Source organism: Melopsittacus undulatus, chromosome 1 (genome assembly GCF_012275295.1).
Source record: "Melopsittacus undulatus isolate bMelUnd1 chromosome 1, bMelUnd1.mat.Z, whole genome shotgun sequence".
In the NCBI taxonomy this organism is placed as follows: domain Eukaryota; kingdom Metazoa; phylum Chordata; class Aves; order Psittaciformes; family Psittaculidae; genus Melopsittacus; species Melopsittacus undulatus.
In genome coordinates, this window is record NC_047527.1 from 29,557,726 (window position 1) to 29,577,522 (window position 19,797).

Below are 19,797 nucleotides of genomic sequence, written 5' to 3' on the forward strand. Positions count from 1 at the left end.
CCGCACATGTTTACGGGCCGCACTCTGCCGGCAGGAGGAGAAATCGGAGGCAAAAGCTGAACAGGATCGCGGGCGGGAGCATGGAGCGAGGGCTGTGGGAGCTCCGCCGGCCCTCACGCATCCAGCGTCGGTGTCCAGCCGCGACGTGTCTGTGCCGGCGCCGGGCTCGGCTCCTCTTCGGTGTGACTGTAAAGGGCATGTTACTGGAGGGGGAGAGTCCGTTTTATCTGTGCCTTTCCAGCTCCGGAGGGGGGGGGGGGGGGGGGGGGGGGGGGGGGGGGGGGGGGGGGATGTGTGTTATTTTTTATGGAGGAAAGCAGGGTGGGAAGAGGCGCAAGGTCAACCGGGTTTTCCCAGGAACAACGAGGTAACTCGTTCCCGAATGAGGACCGGGAAGAAAAGCAGAACAGATAGTCTAGAGTTGTCTCTTTCAGCCTTTTTTGTTAGGGAAATCTCGGACTATCAAAACTGCCAGGTTTTGTCTAAAGACTCCCGAGGAATTGACGGGAAGGAGCACCTCTTCCTTGGGGAAAAAGGCAAAAAAAAAAAACAAACAAACCCATGAAAACAAACGACAAGAACAAAAAAAATCCTACACCACAAAACCGAAAGTTATCTGTAATGAGTCGTCTGTATTCACTAGAAGGTATGAACTTGCACAACACAGAAAATGGTTCGTACATCTCAAGCTAGTAACAGGCTTTCAGCTGATTAATGAAATCTTTGAGGTATGGGTGATCTCAAGTTATCTGGTGTTTCCTTTATGTATTGATTACAGTGCTATTTACTTGAAGAGCCTTCAGGGTTAATGTCAGTGTGGTAAGCAAGCCAAAAAAAAAATGTGGGTGCCCTTTTCAAAGCAGAGTGTTCCTCTCCTGAGTTAAGAATTTATGCAAATAAGACTATACTAAACTATATGACAGCGAGATGATCAAAATAAAGTTGTACTTACTGCTCAGCTTACTGGAGTAAATATCTTTATTGCTGGTGTTGACTGACAGCTGTACAGTCTTTTTTTTGTGGTTCCACAAGATTTACAGTGGAGTTTCCATGTAAGAAGTGAGTCTGCAAGTACTGTTTTATGTGGTCCTGTAATGTTTATGTTCTTGAGTGCCTAATCTAGTTTGTTCATTTTGAAAAGAATGGTTATTTTATGTATAATTGCTACCTCTGCAAATTCAGCCTTGACACTAGGAATCAAGAAGAGTGACACTTCACTGAGAAAGAGGAAGTTGACATGCCAGTCTTGCAGTTTGCTTAAGATATGTTCAATCTAACTTACATGGGAATTTCCACCTAAGTTAAGACAATGAATACACTTACTTAAAATAGGATTTCAGTTACCATCTTCCTTTTCTATAACCTTCCTTTAATAATATAGGGTGTCATTTTAGGAGTCAGTGTTGTTCACACACACTTCTTTTGCTACACATGAATGAGCACAAACAGCTTTGAAACTCCCCCAAACAGGGGCTTTGTGTAAAAACAAACAAAAAAAAAACAAGCAAACAAACCCAAACCTATATAAACAGTTATTTCTATCATGTGCTCAAACATTTGCATTCCAGAGGCCTGTGTGTCTCAGCCCTCAGTGCAAACTGGTTGGGTTTGTAGTTTGGATTTTTTTCTGTCCTGCCCTGCTTTTGCTAAGAAAAAGTGTTTTCTTTCTCTTGTTTGTTCTTCATGATTAAAATGTTAGTCTGCCTTTTTTCAAATTCATCCCTTTGTCTTCCTCAGACTAGTTAATTTGAATAAAAAGGAACTGGAATCACTGTATCAGTACTAGCATGAAACTCCAATGAACTGGTTTTTTTTCTAGGAAACAAGGCTTTTTAAGAGGCATAAGCAGGTAAAATGCATGAAATTAGTAATTGACAACAGCAAAAATCTGAGGAAGGCCTTTAAAAAAGCTGGACAGTTCCAGTTGATGTTCATTTTCCCACAGTCCAAGGATGGACTACCCAGAACTCCTTTCCATACCAATAAGATTATTCAGAACTAGCCAATGCTTTGGAGCAGTAACTCTTCAGAGTCATAGAATCATAGAATAGTTAGGGTTCGAAAGGACCTTATGTTAAGATCATCTAGTTCCAACCCCCCTGCCATGAATAGGTACACCTCACATTAAAATACATAATGGCTGATGAATTTTGATGCTTCATTCCATCGCATGGCTGGCAGCAGAACTTCCTTCGAGCAGAAGACATAGCCTTATCTGCAGGGTGGCATGTCACTGTACAACAGCCAAATGCAGAAGTGACCTTGTGCTCCCTGCTCGGTTGATGAGCAGGGCAGAGGCATGTCACAGAAGTGATGATGTTGCTCACTGAGAAGAGGGTCAGGAGGTTGCCACCTCTCCTTTTGAACAGCATCTGGTAGACAATTTTCTGCTTAATATTGTCAATCATTCCCTTGTTCTTGAAGGTGCCTGGCTGTCCTCCCAGCTGGAGTGAGAACTTCAGTGATCACTATAAAGCAAAACAAATATGAAGTTTACAAAGGGGGTGTGGAGAAGGCAGGTCCCCAAATAAAGAAGTTGGCAGGGACTCAAATGCCTGGGATTATGAGAGAAGTGGAACACAGACACGGTTAATGCACACGCTGGTTTGAATACCAAAGCTCAAACAAATACATTTGTTGTACTCTGAAAAGTGAAAAGTGAAGGGCTACTCTAGCAGGTTGTGTTTTAAAAAAGGGTGGTGATTGTGCAGAAAATTGAGGGTTTCTTTGCTTCCTCTTGCTGCTAGACTTTTTTAAAGGCATGGAACTACAGCATAGCATCACTCTGGGAGGAGGCAGGAGCAGAGGGCATCTTGCTTCTATTGATAAAAAGCTGGCATTCATGGACAAGGGGAAAAAGTATTCAGAGATGAAACAAAATAAATCAAGAAGTGTATTAACTTTTTGCAAGCACATCAGAAACTAAAAGAAGTGGAAAGAAAAAGCAGAGCTAGTCAATGCAGGATTCTGGGTGGTCCAGCTATGTATCTGCAGGCTTGTGTGAGGCAAACTAAAATATACCCCTGCTAGTGCTTGGTAGCCATGACTAGTGCTTGTTTCTGCTGGCAGCTGCACTGTTGATAGATCAGGTTGTCCCTGCTGGAAGTGGCTGTGGGACCAGCAAGCAGGATGGTTATGGAGTAATGCCTACCTGAGTGTTATGGCAGAATCTCTGCTTCCCACAGTGAAAGGAACTCTCCCCAGTGTGGTGTCAGGCGAGCTGTGCCTGCAGTCACGATCACAGTACTTGAATGGAACAAAATGTCAAACAGATCAGTAAATAATTATATTAAAATGAGAGGAATGCTTAACTGAGAGATGGACTGTATAAAATGTTTGGGGAAAGTATGTATCATAAGAAAACTCTACCAGATTTTAATCAGGAGAAGACAATGCCAGGGAAAGTTATATTTTTTTCAGTGGCTAGTGGCATGGAACTTCCCAGTAGGTTTCCTGAAAGAAGTTAGACAATAATTATTCAAGATGAACCACAAAGCTGTCACTGTAATTCACCTTTACAGAATGTTCTAGAACTTCTGGAGGGGGATATATACTTAAGTATAATTATCAGTAGAATTGTCTCCTATGTCTCAGAGACATTTCTTGTTTGGAAATATGAACTGATTGCTAAGGTTAGAGGTGAAGAAGCATCTGAAAGGCTTGTGCTGTGTTGGAAAGCTGTGTACACTAGGGAAGTGTGAATGTGCACATTAACTTTTAATAAGCTTGGAAATCATTGACATGTAAACAGCTATTATTACAGCCAGAGCCTGTACTTTCGTTAGAGGCATATTATGCTGTAGCACAATCAGGAGCTCTCTCTGTTGAGTGAAGTGATACCATATTACTCCATGTATCACACGAGTTTACTTGATGTCAGGATGTGGCTGTGGGCCAGAATTGTTCAGCAGTTCACCCCAAGAGTGCTAAGACTGAGTCTCAGGGAAAAAATGTTGATGGGTGAGAGTGGATTATGGCTTGTGTTTGTCTCTTTGCTATTTGTGAATGTAAAGACACTGAGGAGAACTGTATCTAGGGCTCCCTGACCATCCTTAGAAAACTTCCTCCATAATTTAACTCATCTGGGAAGCACTGAGGGGGAAATGAGTTCAGCTTCAGCTCCATTCATACTGCAAGTCAGACAGACTGGAAGAAATGAAGCAAAGTAATTTCTATCTTTTGTGTGTATCAAATATTGTGAGAGAAGCTAATCTTACTACAGCTCCAATCTGGCTCGCCTGAGAAGTGCTAGAAATCTTTAACCAATCTGTTGTAGAGTTGTCAACACGGTCTTCTCATTGCATTTGATAACCCAGCAGGAACAAAAAGCATTAGCAGCTCAGATTACTGATCAAAAGTCAGTATCCCTCTCTGAACCTCTTCCCAGGATTGCCCTGCCTCTTAGTGAATTCTGGACTGCCTTTCCTTATCCCTCCTGCCCCCAAAACTCTTTTGCCACCTCTCCCTCCACCAGAATTCAGATACACTATTCCTCATCCACCCTGTCCAACTTTTCCAGGGCTCACCTACTCTCCTGCTCTGAGAGCTGAGGGGCCATGATCTGCTGGAGCCTTATGGGGGATACAAGAGGCAGCATCCCTGAGGATGGGAGCAGCCTCCTGCTGACCAGCAGGCAAGACTGGGATGATTTACATGTCCCTAAGAACCTGCCTGAGCCGCTCTGCCTCCTGCCACCATGCTCCCAAAACAGCCCAACTAGGAGTTTTTGAAACAATTGTTGCTGAACTGACAACTGAAAGCCTGATTATTGGTTAACAGTCTCTTTTTATGTTCACCCAGCAAAACCTCAGGGCAAGAGGCATCAAGTCAGCTGTATCTTACACAGGGTTCCTGGAACCAACGTGATGGAATGGCTGAATACAGAGTTCAAACAGATGTTGAAATGTGAGCAGTGCTGGAAGTCAACAGACATGTCTGTGCAAGCCCAGCTACTCTTTTTATCATCTCTACTTTCCACAAGAGATCCTTTGGTCTCCATTCCGTCAGTTGTGGCATTCATGCTAGAAAATATAATCCAATCCAGTGATTAAGTGCATAGAATTTCTAAGGTTGGTTCTGGTTTTGCTACAATTAAAACATGCAGAGCTTTGAAAAAGTCAAGGAGTCTCTTCATGTGTATCCCAGTATGTGGCTGATACGAGTGGGACCTTCAGTAACAGGATTATAATAACGTATCACAGATAACTGTGAACATGGGTCTCTACAGATGATCACCATTGGGTTGAAGTGATATTCAAATGACATATTGCAAATAATTATAGGACATACCTGAATGATTCCGTTTCTATACCTTTGAGGTACAAGTCTCAGGGAACTGAGAATACCATTTAAATTCATGGCGGAATTCATGTTTAAGGCAAAACTTAAGCATAACTTCACTGTCAAATTGGAAACCTTGGAAGAATGAACGAAAACAACTGGTTTGTGGGGTTGGATTGACTTGAAAAGTAACTTTATTATTTCTTTAAGAATGGGAACTGTATTATCCATCATTTCTCACATGGAATGTGTTGCATGCTATATTCCAAAATAAATAAATACTGTTAATTTTTGACAGGAACAAGTTAACCCAGCTTTAGAGGTGAAGCGTGGCCCCATGCTGTTACGTGCACATTTGGCCAATTGGCACCTCTCTCAAATAGAATGTGTGTGGAGAAAGGCACTGAACACTGAAAAGGGAATTACTGTCATTCACTGGTAAATAGAAAAGAATATATATGGTTAAAAATAACATGTAAATGCAGACTTAAAGCTTGTATGTAGAGGAACAGGTTAGGAAAAGCATGCGACAAACTGAAGTCTCAGTTAACTCAGTCTCAGGAGGCTTTAATAAATGGTATAGAAGCCGATAATAAATTTAAATGGTGACTGCAGTAACTTTAAACTCTGGAAACTATATTAATTTAAAAATACTTTTCAGAAAGGTATTTTAAAGCTTAAAGTGCGTAAGTACTACAACGTCAACGGGAAATTATTTCCCTAGCTATTGTGGGTAGTTTTCTCCTCAACAGGGTGTTAATTGTTCTGCTTTTTCATATTGAAACCTCCCTAACCCCCCAGCTCCTTCTCAGCTTTTTCCCCCGAAAGTTCTATATCCCCCATTTCTGTTTTCTGCGGAGAGGTGAGACTATTTCATGCCACCCAGGCCCCGGACATCTGCTCCCTGTCCCGTTTTCCGGCCCTCATGCCGTTCGCGCTGACTAAACGCGGCAGGGTGCAGGAGGGGACGCGCCGGCGAGTACGGACTTGCACCCTGCTCCCACCCGGGCCGAAGCCGGCGGTCGGCGCAGCCGGTGGCACTCCGCAGGGAAACCGGCCCGCGGCTGCGGGCGGAAGCAGTGCGGCCCCTGCGCTCCGTACAGCGCCTGGCGGAGCCGCGGCCGGTGGGAATCCAGTCCGGGTTTTGGTGCCGGGAACCGGCGGCGGCGAGGAAGGGCGAGCGGGAGCAGACCCCGTACTGCGCCCGACAGCCGGACCGGACAGGGAGGGCAGGCCGGCGGAGGAAGAGGAGGGCGGCTGGAGCAGGTGGGCGAGCGGCGGGGCGGCCGCGCCGCCACCGGGCCCGCTTCGCCGCGCCCGCGGGCCCCCATGGCCTCGCCGCGCCCGCCGCACACACCCACCGCCGCCCCCCGGTGAGCGCCGCCGCCGCCCCTGGGGCTCGGCGCTGCCGCTGCGCGCCCGCGGCGGGGCCGCTACCCGCAGCCGGGGCTGAGCGCGGCGGGAGGCGAGGCGGGCCGGGCCGGGCCGGGCCGAGCCGGGCGGAGGAGGAGGCACCATGCAGGCGCGGCGCTTGGCCAAGCGCTCCAGCATGGGCAGCCGGCGGCTGAGCGCCGGGCCGGTCGCCGCGCAGGCGGACGCGGGCAGGCTCCCGAAGCCCGAGAGCGCCTGGAGGCCGCCCCGGCGGGAGGGCTCTGCTGTTGCCCTGGAGGAGGAGGACGAAGACGAGGATGTGGTGGTGGAGGTAGAGGAGGAGGAGGAGGAAGAAGAGGGCGGCCTGGGGAGTCCCCCCCCAGTGGTGACCGGACACGGCAAGGGTCCCCTCCGCGGGAGCCTCAAGGTGCGTTCCGGGGGGGTGCGGGGGGTGTGAGACGGGAGCGGGGTGGTGGCGGCATCCGCCCGGGCCGGGCCGGCTCATGTTGGTGCCGGTAGAGGGGTCAGGACAGAGGTGCCGGGCTGGCGGGGCGGGGCAGGCCGGTTGCCTGCGCCGGGCGGGGGGGCAGTCTCTGTCCCGCCGTGCCGGGTGGCTTGCGGGTGTCCGCGGTGCTGGGAGCGGGCTGTCGGCGCGGCGGTCCCCGCGCGGCTGGGTGCTCTGGGGGCCGGTGTGCACGGGCCTGCGCTCAACAAGTCCCAGGGGAAGCGGGTGTCCGGTGCGGGCCGACCCGGCAGCTCCGGAGCCCGGCGGGGGCTGGGGGGGGAGGCCGGTGCGGGCAGCTCAGAGGCGGCGTGTGTAGGGTGTCTGGAGGAGTTTGAGTACCGAACGTAAAGACTTTCCTGGGCAAAGTGCGGGGCTGCTGGGGGGGGGGGGTGGAGGTTGTGCAACCTGGCCGTTTGCCATGGCGGAGGTTTTCAAGACTCGAGTCGTGCCCACCGGGTGTGTGGTGTACGGGGAGAGTGGCCGTGGTGAGCAGACATGGATGGGCGGCGAGTGAGAAGTTTCTGAATGCAGCAGCACTGTGCAGAGGCCCGAGTGTGATCGGGCTGCCCGCTGAGTTTGGTGCGTTTTGGAGGAACCTGCTGAGCACAGTTGCCGGCTGAGATCCTGCAGACTAGGCCTTATTTTATCATGATGGGTTTTCTGTAATTACTTTTCTCTTGGGATAACCTGGATAGTAGGGTTCAATTTGTGTATAGGTAGGACCGTGGAGGATTTATGTGATAGTTGTGCACTGGGTTATGAACAATAAATGTGCATAAAAGTTTAAAGGGTGTCCATGTGGATTTAATTTTATTTATTTATTTTTTTTAAGGTAGATAATGATCCTTACTTAACAAGAACCAGGTTTGTTCAGCCTTGAGAAAAGGAGGCTCAGGGGAGACCTAATCACCATGTTCTGGTTTTTAAAGGGTGGCTACAAAGAAGACAAGAGACTCCTTTTTTACAAGGAGTCACATTGAAAAGATGGGTAATGGGCACAAGTTACTCCTGGGGAGATTCTGGCTGGGCACAGGGGGAAAATTTTTAGCAATGAGAACAATCAGCCATTGCAGTAATCTCCCCAGGGACATGGTGGATTCCCCAGCACCGGCCACTTTTAAGATTTGGCTGGATAGGGAACTGGGACATCTAGTCTAGGTCATGCTTTGCTTAGGTTGGACTAGACGATCCTTGTGGTCCCTTTCAGAGTGGTATTCTATGATTCCTTGGTCCTATGAAGAGATGAGTGTTGGCCTAGTAGTACTGCTATCTCATACTAGAAAAAAAAAGGAAAAGAAAGCCCCAAACCAAATAAAACTGAAACTAAACAACCAACAGAAGAATCCCTAAATTAAAGCAGCAGCAGAAGTACAAGTTATCCCCGTATTGCTTCAGAACAAGTTTGTTATGGCAGTGGCAGGATAAATCTGTCCCAGTTGGCTTGCTGTAACCTGTGAGTGTAGCTCTTCGGTGAGTCTGTCAAAGGCCATGCGATGTGGTTATGGTCTGGCTGTGTCAAACTGTCTGTGCTGAGGCCCCACTGGCTGGGACAATTTTGTTGCTGCAAAACCTTTCGACACTTTATTGGTAGCCTAAGGATGAAGGGCATCGCAATGGGCTTCTTGTTCCATCAGTCTTCCCATTCCGTGGAAATGCTAGGTGGTAAAGGAGGCTTAGAGAAACTTCTCATGTGTACCTAATAGGAAAAAAGTATGAAATTATCAAATGGAGCACAATAATATGAAATATTAACTGGATTACATTGGTATAAACTGTATTTAACATGGGTTATTGGAGTATACTGTTCTCTTTGTCAGCCCTCTTTGAAGAGTTATATATATATATATACATATATATATATATATCCTGCCACTGCTGTGACAAACCTTTTCTGAAGCAATATGGGGATAACTTGTACTTTCACTGCTGCTTTACTTTAGGGATTTTTCTGTTGGTTGGTTGGTTTCAGTTTTGTTTTGGTTTGGGTTTTTTTTCCCTTTTAATGAGATTACAGGGAAGACCCCAAGGGGAGCATAGCAGTACTACTAGACCAACCCTGATCTCTGTTAATACTTGTATTAAAGGTTGCTGGTATTTCTGCTTTGCACTTAAGACTATATGTGCATAAAAGAACACCGTGCTTGCATGTATTTACTTCCCTGGACAGTGAATCTGCCTCATAGATGAGTATATTAAGATACTTCTAGTGTACCTAATAAATGCTCAAGTCATCTTTGGTTAACAGGTGCAGGTATTTGCCCTCTTTAGGTGAATATTTCTAATCATCATGACCTGCTTGTGTGTTGTTTTCTCTGTATACTTTTGAGTACTATAAAATAAGAAAACTGTTAAAATTTAATACTTTAAAGAAACTGTCTTTGGTTTCTCTATATTTCTCTAGGGGTTGTTAGTGTAGAAGTACATAATGTTTAATCTAAGGTTGTTCCAAGAGCTGCAGGAGAGTAATGGGACTAGCATGATCTGGCTGTGATTTGTCAAACAGGATTCCTGCCACATAGAGAGCTGGCCTGGAGTTAGCAGTGTTTGACTCCTGTGCCTGGCCTTCCAAGTTGGGGTGTGGGTGCAGAGGGAAATCACAGGGTGTCTGCTGCTGAGAGAGGGCATAAATGATTGCAGCATTCAGTACCCTTCAGAACAAGAGACATCCTGAAGAACTTCAGAATTTAATCACACTTGGAAGCAATATGGTCTGGGTGCTGGTTTTGCTATCCAGATAATGCAATTAAAAACCAGCACACAATGATTTGGGATGTGGTATTGATACAAGTGATGCACACATGCACTAAATGTCAGTGCCCTTGAGTGGAACAGAATTTTAAAGCTAGAGATTTCATGGGCTCCTCACAAAGTCACTTCCATATGTGGATGAATGCATCATAGGGCCTGCAAGGGAATTAATATTTTTTTAAAGTACCTGAGAATAGTTAAGATGAAGAAAGTACCAGCACCATCAGGGCACAGCTGTGTTGCCTCCAGCAGAAAGAAGTCCATGGTATTGGTTGCACCACTGGTAGTCTGGTTTTGACCCTCACTTTTAAGCATGAGGATAGAGAGGAAGAAGTGCTTCATAAAGACAAATGTTACTTCTCCAATATCTAAAGTCCTGGAAGGAGAGAACAGATACCACATGAAAGTGGGTAAGAGAGACTGCTGGTCATGGGAAAGATACAAAAGTTGCTTCTTTATATTGCTGTAAACACATATATGTCCAGGTGGAGGACACTGGAGAAAACTTTTGTTGCTCTCCTTCCCCCTGCTATTCTAACGCGATGCTGGAAGAAGCATGAGCATTCTGTGCATAGCTGGTGGGCAATGGCAGGAGATATCCAGAGACTCTTTCAGAGCCTGTAAAGCCTTGTTGAGATGTGCTGGGATTTCTTACTGTATCAGATACTAGTTCATTCATCTGCATAGGGAAACAAGTAATACTAATGTGCTGATTATACAGACTTAGTTTGCACGTGAAATTCTATCTGTGCAACCCATATTGCTGCTTTAGCTACAGCTAGATTTCCAACCATTTGAAATTATATGAAAAAGAGTAAATAGCCTAATTATCAGTACTTAGTCTTGAAGCGTGGATTAATTTTCAGTCCTGTTTATTTCATCTTTTGTATAGAGCTTAATTTAGATACCACAAGCAGCCACATTAGTACTGTGCTGGGGTTAATTCATTCCATGGAAACTGCTGAGTTTGGTGATATGGAGAAAAGGTTTTGAAGTAGGGTCCATCAGTGGTCTGTGATGCTGAATTTATCTGGTACTTATAAGCAAACCCCAGTGCAAGTAGCAGAATTACACTAATTTGCCTGTAAACCACTGGAGCGCTGTGATTGAGGATTTGGGCTAGTAATGACACAGGCTTGTGATAACTTGCCAGCATGTTGCAGTGTTTTCTATACCGTTATAAATAGTAAAGGACTTAGTGCTTTCTTCTGTTTAGCCCAGGTGATCTGCCACTTTATGTCCAGTGCAGTTGCTGTCCGCAGGTTCAGAGTATGAATGCAGGATGTTTCTAATCTAGCTGGCTATGGGGACTGCTCCTGTTCCTCAGGCACTATGTTGCCAAGGTCTCTGCTCTTACCTTACCATATGCAGCCATGAAATTACCCATTTCAGATATTGTCTTGTGTGTGAGCACTTCTTGGTGGTTCAGAAGGATGAATTTCCTGGAAATGGATTTGTTCTTGCAGATATGCAGCTCTCAGGATCATGGGAAATTAGCAGATTAATAGTCTGGAAACTAAGGGCCCAGATAGCTGTGCTGCGATGCAGGGGGAATATGAAAGCCCAAGCTGCATAAGCAAGGTGTCAACTTCATGAGCATTCTGAACACTGTGCCAGAGGTTTCAGAGGGGGGTGGTAGGTTCTGGTAGGGAGTCTAGGTTAATCCAGGAAAAAATATGCTTTTGGACATTTTTGTGGTTTGGTTTGCTTTGGGTTGGATATTTTTTTTAATTAATTTCTTTTTAAGATAGAGACATCTGTGTAATATGTAGGATGTAGAAGAATCATCAGAGTTTGTCTGGTAGAAATCAGTTGCCTATTTTTTACATGAGTTGCTTGGCTGGATTGAATTCACTATGCTCCTTTGCTCTTCGCATTCTAACACCAGGTATGATGAATTCATTGTTGTCCTTTCAATCAGACTTTCAGCTTCAGCTTTACTGTTTGAATGGACTACAGGCTCGTCTTGGGCAAAACATACTTTTTGGTTTTTGCTTGACTATCAAAGTGCTATTTAATTTGTGTGTGTGTGTGTGTGCAAATACATTTTTACAGGCAACTTGCAAAAAGCAAAATGCAAACTTCAAGTACCAGATTTGCTTAGTGGTAGAGAGATCTCTAAGGCACACTAGGATCTTGTATGCTAACCTAAGAGTAAACTGAAATGTTTCCTCTCAGATTGATAATGGTATATTTTTATAAATACTGCTAGTTACTAGAACACCAGCACTCATGTTCACATCTCGGATCCTGTTAGTCTAGGCTGTTAGTCTAGGCTGCATACAAACTCAGAGCAAGCATGATCTTGTTGAAGAGTAACACAAGAGATAACAAATGGATACTGGTGGACTCTGGGGAACAACTAAAGGGGGAGGCAAGAGAGGTAGATGAATACCAGCAGTTTAGCCATGTTTTTGTAAATAGATAAACTGAATTAATTTTTAAATTTCAGACTTAATTTTGTTTCTTACAGACCTTGAGTGAAAACCTGGCTGGTGGAGTTCTTGTGGAAACAGCACAACTAGACTTGGGATTTCTTTTTTTCTTATTAAAATTAATTAATTAAAAATTAAAATTAAATTTGATTAAAATTAAACATTAAAATTAAAAAAGTTTATATGTAGTGTGGATTACTGGGGGTAGAGCTCAGGGTCTTGGGCTTGCAAGATGGTTTTTTTTCTTAACTCTCCCATAATAAAGAATGAATGGGAGTAATTTGCTGAGGATCTTTGATGTGATTTGTTGTTGGTTTTTTTAGACATGGAGCAAGCATAACCACTTTTCCCTTAAAAGGAATTGTATTCCAAAACTGTAACTATGTGAGAATAAAAAGGTGCAGTGTAGCCATGAACAGTTTTGATCCTTATTTGCTAGACTGGTTTCAGTCTAGAATGAGTTCAGTTGAGAATGATCAGTTGGCTGCCTTCAGATATGCAGTCTGTGCTGGTGCGTGGAGATGTGCTACTCAGTCTTTATCACAATGGTTGAGGTGAGAAGGAACCTCTGAGAGTTACCTAGTCTAACCCTCCTGCCCAAGCAGGACCACCAAGAGCCAGTTGCACAGGAACATGTCCACTTGGTTTTGGAGTATTTCCAAGGATGGAGACTCCACAACCTGAGCCAGTGCTTAGTCACCCTCACAGTGAGAAAGTGTTTCCTGATGTTCAGAGGGAACCTCCTGTGTTTCATTGTGTGTCCATTGCCTCTGATCCTGTCACTGGGCACCATTGACAAGAGCCCAGTCCTGTCTTCTTTGTACCCTCCCTTCAGGTAGTTATAGACATTTGTAAGATCCCCCTGAGCCACCTTTTCTCCAGGCTGAACAGTCCCAGCTCACTCTGTCTCTCCTCATAGGATTGATGTTTCAGCCCTTTCATCATCCTGCTGGCCCTTTACTGGCCTCTCTCCAGTATGTTCCTGTCTCTCCTGTGTTGGGATCTCAGTACTGGATGCAGTGCTCCAGGTGTGGCCTCACTAGTGCTGAGCAGAATCATCTCCCTCCACTTCCTGTCAGAAGTTTTGCCTGGTGCAGCACAGGTCACCATTCACCTTCTTGCTACAAGTGCAAATTGCTGGCTCAAGTTCAACTTGGTGTCTATTAGGACCTCAGGTCCTTTTCTGCAAAACTGCTTTCCAACTGGATGGTCCGTAGCATATACTGGTGCCTAGGATTGTTCCTCCCCAGGTACAGGACTTTACATTTCTACTTGTTGAACTTTATGGAGGTTCATGTTGGCTCTTTTCTCTTACCTGTCAAGGCTTCTCTTGGTGGCAGTGTGACTGTCTGGTGTATCAGTCACTCCTCCCAGTTTTGTGTCATCTGCAGACTTGCTGAGGATGTACTCTTCCTCATCATCCAGATCAGTAACAAAGATTTTGAACAGGACTGAATGCAGTATTGACTCTTGGGTTATACCATCATTAATCACTTTGTGCTGCTGATCACCACCCTCTTGGCGTGTCCATTCAGCCAGGTTCCAAACATTTCACTGCCTGCTTATTCAGTCCATACATCAACACCTGATATATAAAAATGTTTTGGGAGATGACATCAAAAGCCTTCCTGAAGTCTAGATAGAAAATATCCACTGCTCTCCCTTCATCTACCAGGCCAGTCATTTTGTCCTAGAAGTTCATCAGGCTGGCCAAGTGTGAATCCATGCTGACTACTCATGATGCTTTTATTGTCCTTCATACGCCTGGAAATGGTGTGTTGGATAAGCAGCTCAGTCATGTTCTTGGGAATCAAGGTGAGGCTGACCAGCCTGTAGATCTCTCGGTCTTCCTTCTTGAAGATAGAAGTGACATTGTTTTGCATCTGAAAACTAAGTATTGAGAAAGTGCTTTTTGTGGTCTGGTAATTAACATTTGTAATGTGTCTTATGACAAGTGCAAACAAACAGACCATCTCTGCCTTTTCTGACCCTGTGCTCTTCCAACCTCGCTTTTGACCCAAGGTTACAGAGAAGCCTAACAGTCCTGTAGATCAGCTTTGAACTCTTGAGGCCTACTTTGTGTTTTCCAGGGCTAGATTAGTGATTTCAGTGGTATGAGAGCACCAAAGAGATCTTAGCAGACTGTGGGATAAATCTGTGCCTCAAGCTGTGCCACTTGGCCATCTCAAAGGTGGGAGCTTTGCTGCTTGAGCATGCACTGGTCCTTGTTGGTGTCTGCTCTGTAAATACTGCTGTAGATTGAGCAGTTATGCTTTTTTATATTATTTATTTTTCCCTCAGAATGAGAGTAGTTTACAGTTGGCTTTATGATACTTCCAAGTGACTTACTGAATCACTTATTTCTACAACTGATGAGCAGCTTGACCATTCCTGCTGCTTGAGGCCAGTCCAAAGACTACAGAAGGGTGGTAGGCTGAGAGAAACTCTTATTGTGTTTTTGTTTATTTGCTGAAATTGAACAGGAAATATAGAGTGAGTAAAAAGAGCTCCTATGGTGACCAGCTTCAATTTCATGAGCTTGTGCTGCTGTTTTTTGCTGTAGTGTGTTGCCAAACAGAACATGTAGGAATTTAATGTTATCGCTGTTACTGAACAGTCTGTGATGGGATCACTTTCACTGCTCTGGCACCGTGCCAAACTTTCAAAAATGACGATTGCATTGACATTTGTCTCATTGTATTAAAAAGTACACGTGTGGGTGGTATTTGTTGTTTGACAACAAAACTAATGAAGACAGGAAGCTGAACAACTTCTGTTGCCTGAACTTTGTATAAAAATACAGATCTTTTTATTGATGCTTTTGCAAAACATAAAGAGTCAGATTTTCCTTTGGAGGACAGCAGCCATTTGGTTGTTTGGGTTCTTTGTGAAGGCCCTTCTGCCATGCAGTGTGGTTGTATCCCTATAGTATTTTAATAGAGGGCTGGTTTCTAGAGTGGCTGAGGAGGAAGAGATCATGTTTGGCCTCTGCAGGTTTCTGCTAGTTACTCCATTGCTTCCAGGGATAAGGAGATGAAACTCTGTGGTATTACTCTGCTTAGTCAGATCCCAAAATAAACTCTTTTTTTTGGCATCTTTCCCACTCTGAACAGGAAAACTGCTAAATGTTTTTGTCTGGAGCCAAACATAGACTTGGGAGAATCTCTTGTCTGAGTGCAATGCTCCTTGCTTGTTCATCTCCACTGAAGGACCATGCTTTCTACTTCTAAGCTTGGAATCAAGTAGATGAGATAAGGGTGTGTGTTTGATTCAGATCTTGTAATAGTTCCTCCAGGCTCTCAGCTTCAGGGATCAGCACTGCCCCTTTAAGCTGTCATTCACAGTGCCTATTTAATTCCAAAGTTACAACAGTTGGATACATCTGTGAACTACCTTGATATAATTTCACTGAAATCCAATCATGAAAAAGAAAATGAAAACAAATGAGAAAGAGCAAAGTCTCTTTATTCCCAGGATGTTAAGGTTTACATTCAGTAAGCTTTTAAGAGATGTAGGATATGAAGCATCTCATCTCAGCTGTCTGCTTCCAAAGTCAGACAATTGCTTCTGACCTTAGAAATCTCACACCCATCTGTACCTTATTTGCAAGAAGTCTTGAAAGTAAAGCTAATTTGTTTTTCTTTTTACCAGACATACTGCACTATATATCTCTGTCTAGGCAGAGGAGGAGGGCTTTCAAATGCACATGAACTGATCAAGTGTTTCTTACTGAGGAAGAGTGAGTCAGCATTTCCAAAATCTCCTTCAAAGTGTGGGGAGTTCCCCACTGCCTCTTGCATGGTCTGGTTTTTGGGGAGCTCACTTGCTTGATCCTGAATCAGATGATAGAAGTGATGGTATTTCTCCATTCTGCTTTGAGCTGCTGCTGTCCTTACGGTTCCCAACCCCCTGAGCAAATGAAAAGAAAAGCAAGTAGATCTTTAACACCATCATCCCTTCATGTTCATATTGTAGAGACAGAAAGGCTCAAATATCTCTGAATCATTTTTGTTTAGACCCGACAACAGTGTATGGGAAGGACTGTAGCTTCCCAGTGTACCTCACTGTCTCCCCTGTAATCTCAGTAACACCTCTCTGTCCAGTTTCAATAACACATGTTTCTTGTGCCAGTTAGTGCGGAATTTCAGATGTCACAAGTTGGTGATTGTTTTATTTGGCATTCAACAGGTATCTCTATGGGTACTGAATTTCACATGTGAGACTGAAAGTTTCTGTCATTCATCTGGATAGATGCTGTATATTTCAGTAGCACCTTAGGCTGGTACTGGGGCACAGTTTTTGGAGATAAGTTGTATTTAGCTGCATAAACATTGACATACACCTGATGATGAAAAGGGTTGAAGTTTCTAGACGACTCCAGTCCGTGGTGCCTTACACCGTATTGTGGATCCAGGCAACATAAATGTTTAAATTTGTATTTTAATAACTAGAAAATATATTCTACAGGTGGTTTTGTGTATTTAGTCAAATGGTGAAGATAGGGACTTTGTCCTGGCCTCGTTGAAAATAAATACTACATTACTGTACATTAGTGCATACTATACATTATAAAGAAGGCTTACAATGACCTTAAAATGCATTATCTTCTGTATTATTACAGAGCAGCAGTTTACAAATGCTTAGAGTGATTAGATTGACATGGTTTATGTGTAATAAGCAACTGCCAGTGAAGCGAGTAATTAAATGCAAAGTATACTCTAAAATGTAATAATACATTGAAATTCAGGGCAGATTATTTCCAAGCTTCATTACGAGAATCTGTCTTATCTCTGTATTCCAGTATGAATAGAGATTTCTGGCAAAATGAAAATTCAGTGCATTCTTTCCTTCCAGTGAGGACGCCAGTTTGGGATGGTAAAAATTAGAGCCTTTTTACAGAAAAAAGCCTCTGTTGTGGGAACTTGAACTGGAAATACTGTACAAAGTAGTAAGAATAAACAAGAACATTTGCCGATCTGTGGGTTTAATTTAAATATTTTTTACTTGCATGATATTATCTTGGTAATAAGTTCAGTCTTTCTCATTGCTGCTTGTCATATTTTGCTGTGAACTTTACTCCTGATTTCTCTCTTGTTCAGAAACGTGGCTTATCCCTGTCCCTAGAGCATAGCCTAACTGTTCAGGCTGGCCTGAAAAGAGCCTTGCAGTTATTAAGCTCTTGTTTTGGCTGAACATTTAAAATGTGTATCATGTTAAATATACACACTTAATTCTTGTTTTACGTTAATACACTAGGCTGGAATATATTGATTCCTTTTTTTTGGGCTGCATGTTTGTTCTGTAGTGGATAAAAATATTGCAAAACCCTTGTTTAAAAAGAAAAAAAATAAAATCCTGTGACTTTTGTTTTCTTAACAGATGGAAGGTTTATTGGCAGTCTCTAACATTTAGCATGCTTACATCTATTTCAGAAAATGGAAAGAGTTGGTCACAAAGTCAGAACAAAAAAATTGTTTATACAAACCAACAGTTACCCAGCACATTGGCTGGTGCTAAACTGGCTTGTAGCTATTGGTGTTTTTTTTAATTGGTGTTTAATCAAAAGAGGTTTTTTTGATAGAATTAGACCAACTGGTTACATAGTAAATCAGATGGAAATCATAAGTCCTCATCCTGAACTGTGTTTTTTTCAACAGTTACATGGTGTTAATATTGTACATAGGCTGAGGACTTGCAATTCATAGAATGGTTTGGGCTGCAAGTGACCTTAAGATCATGTAGTTCTGACCCCTTTGCCATAGGCAGGGACACCTTCCACTAGACCAGGTTGCTCCAAGCCCTGTCCAGCCTGTCCTTGAACACTGCCAGGGATGGGGCAGCCACAGCTTCTCTGGGCAACCTGTGCCAATGCCTCACCACCCTCATTCTTCCTAATATCTAATCTAAATCTCCCCTCTGTCAGTTTAAAGACATTCCCTCTTGTCCTATCACTACATGCCCTTGTAAAAAGTCCCTCTCCGGCTTTCTTGTAGACCTCTTTATGTACTGGAAGGATGCTTATAGGGTCTCCCTGGAGCCTCTTCTCCAGGCTGAACAAGCCCAACTCTCTAAGCCTGTCTTCATAGCCGATGTGCTCCAGCCCTCTCATCATCTTCATGACTCTCCAGTCTGTGACCCATCTTGTGCCTTTGAAGAAGTTTTTGACATGTTTGCACTATTAGGTGTTGAAAAGTCAGAGGAGACCAGATGGGAAGGCCGGTGGTTGCTGAAAAGCAGTGGAACAGGTAATGCCAGATCAGCCCCCAAGTGTGGGGCAGTGCCAGAGCAGAGCTCCAGCAGGGAAGGTGCAGGTAATACTGAGCTGTTGTTTCCAAGCAGAGATGTAGCAAAAGTTTCCCTCGCCCAAGTGGTTATGGAGGAAAGTTGTCAAAGGCAGATGAGGCTAGCGGCAGACAGAAACAAAGCTAGTTTTTAAAATTTGGATGTGGTTTGTAACTCCTGTTTCTGTGACTGAACTTCCAAGTGATGTCAGTTGCCTGAGGGCAGGTTGCAAATGACTCGGTTGAAAGTAAGTTGAAGGTTGCTGATGGCTTAAGGGTGAAAATATGCAATGAATTGCATAGAAAAACTGTTAGCCTATTACAGGATGGTTTTATATAAGCGACAATCTAAGCGTATGGAAAAAACTGGATGTGTTTTTATCAGCAGTTGATGCTGAAGGCAATAAGGTGGCAAATACAGAGATGTAACAAAAGCCAAACCAGAAGGGAACAGCATAAAAATGGAGTTTGAGAACAACAAAGGAGAGAAATGTGAAGTATTTGAAGAAAGCTGAAATAAATTGACATTACAGTGTTAATGTCTGGCTCTCTGCAGGACAGGCTGCTTCTCTTTGGATTAGACCTTCCACAGAATTTCTGATGAAACATGCTATGGACTTAGAGGACCACCACAAGCCTCAAAGTAGTTAAAAGAATATGAAGGATCTGTCAGGGGAAAAATAAGAATTCCTGATTGGTTATTGTAGAACAGTTATCGGGAAAAATATACTGGAAATTGTCCATGTTTTTCAGAACTGTTAGTGATGTTGAAGCAGAGCTTGAAAGCAGCAGGGTCCTGATGGTTAATCAGTGTGTTTGCCAAGAAGTGATCAGTCTGTGGCCTTTGGCACTCTGCACATCAATGTCTGCTTGTGTAGGTGATTGGGTTTCCAGCAAAAGACCCTGTACTCTTCAATTTCGAGCAGGTGTCTCAAGTGGAAATGGCTCCTGTAGACACGGATGAATTAAAACAGAAAAATCGTCTGTAGAGCAGGAGAATGCCACAGGAGAGTGGCCCCCAAGGGAAACTCGTGGCTTTCTCTCATGATCACCTGCTTTCAAAGCAGAAATGTTTCTTTATCTGCAATTGCTCTCAAGGGAAAGTTTAGAAGGAGATTAATATTTCCAAACATCTGTTGAAAACTGAAGGAGTGGGAGAGAGTTAGTCTAAGCATTG

General features: G+C 44.0%; 1 protein-coding gene across 1 annotated transcript in view; it reads left to right on the plus strand.

Annotated features, from left to right (window-relative positions):
• The first annotated feature begins 6,800 nt into the window (after nucleotides 1-6,800).
• Nucleotides 6,801-19,797, plus strand: part of ZNF704 (zinc finger protein 704) — an 89,172-nt gene continuing 76,175 nt past the window's right edge. Inside the window, exon 1 of the mRNA XM_034068780.1 lies at nucleotides 6,801-7,078. Coding sequence (XP_033924671.1) covers nucleotides 6,830-7,078 — 249 coding nt within the window. The 5' untranslated portion in view covers nucleotides 6,801-6,829. The remainder of the gene's footprint in view (nucleotides 7,079-19,797) is intronic.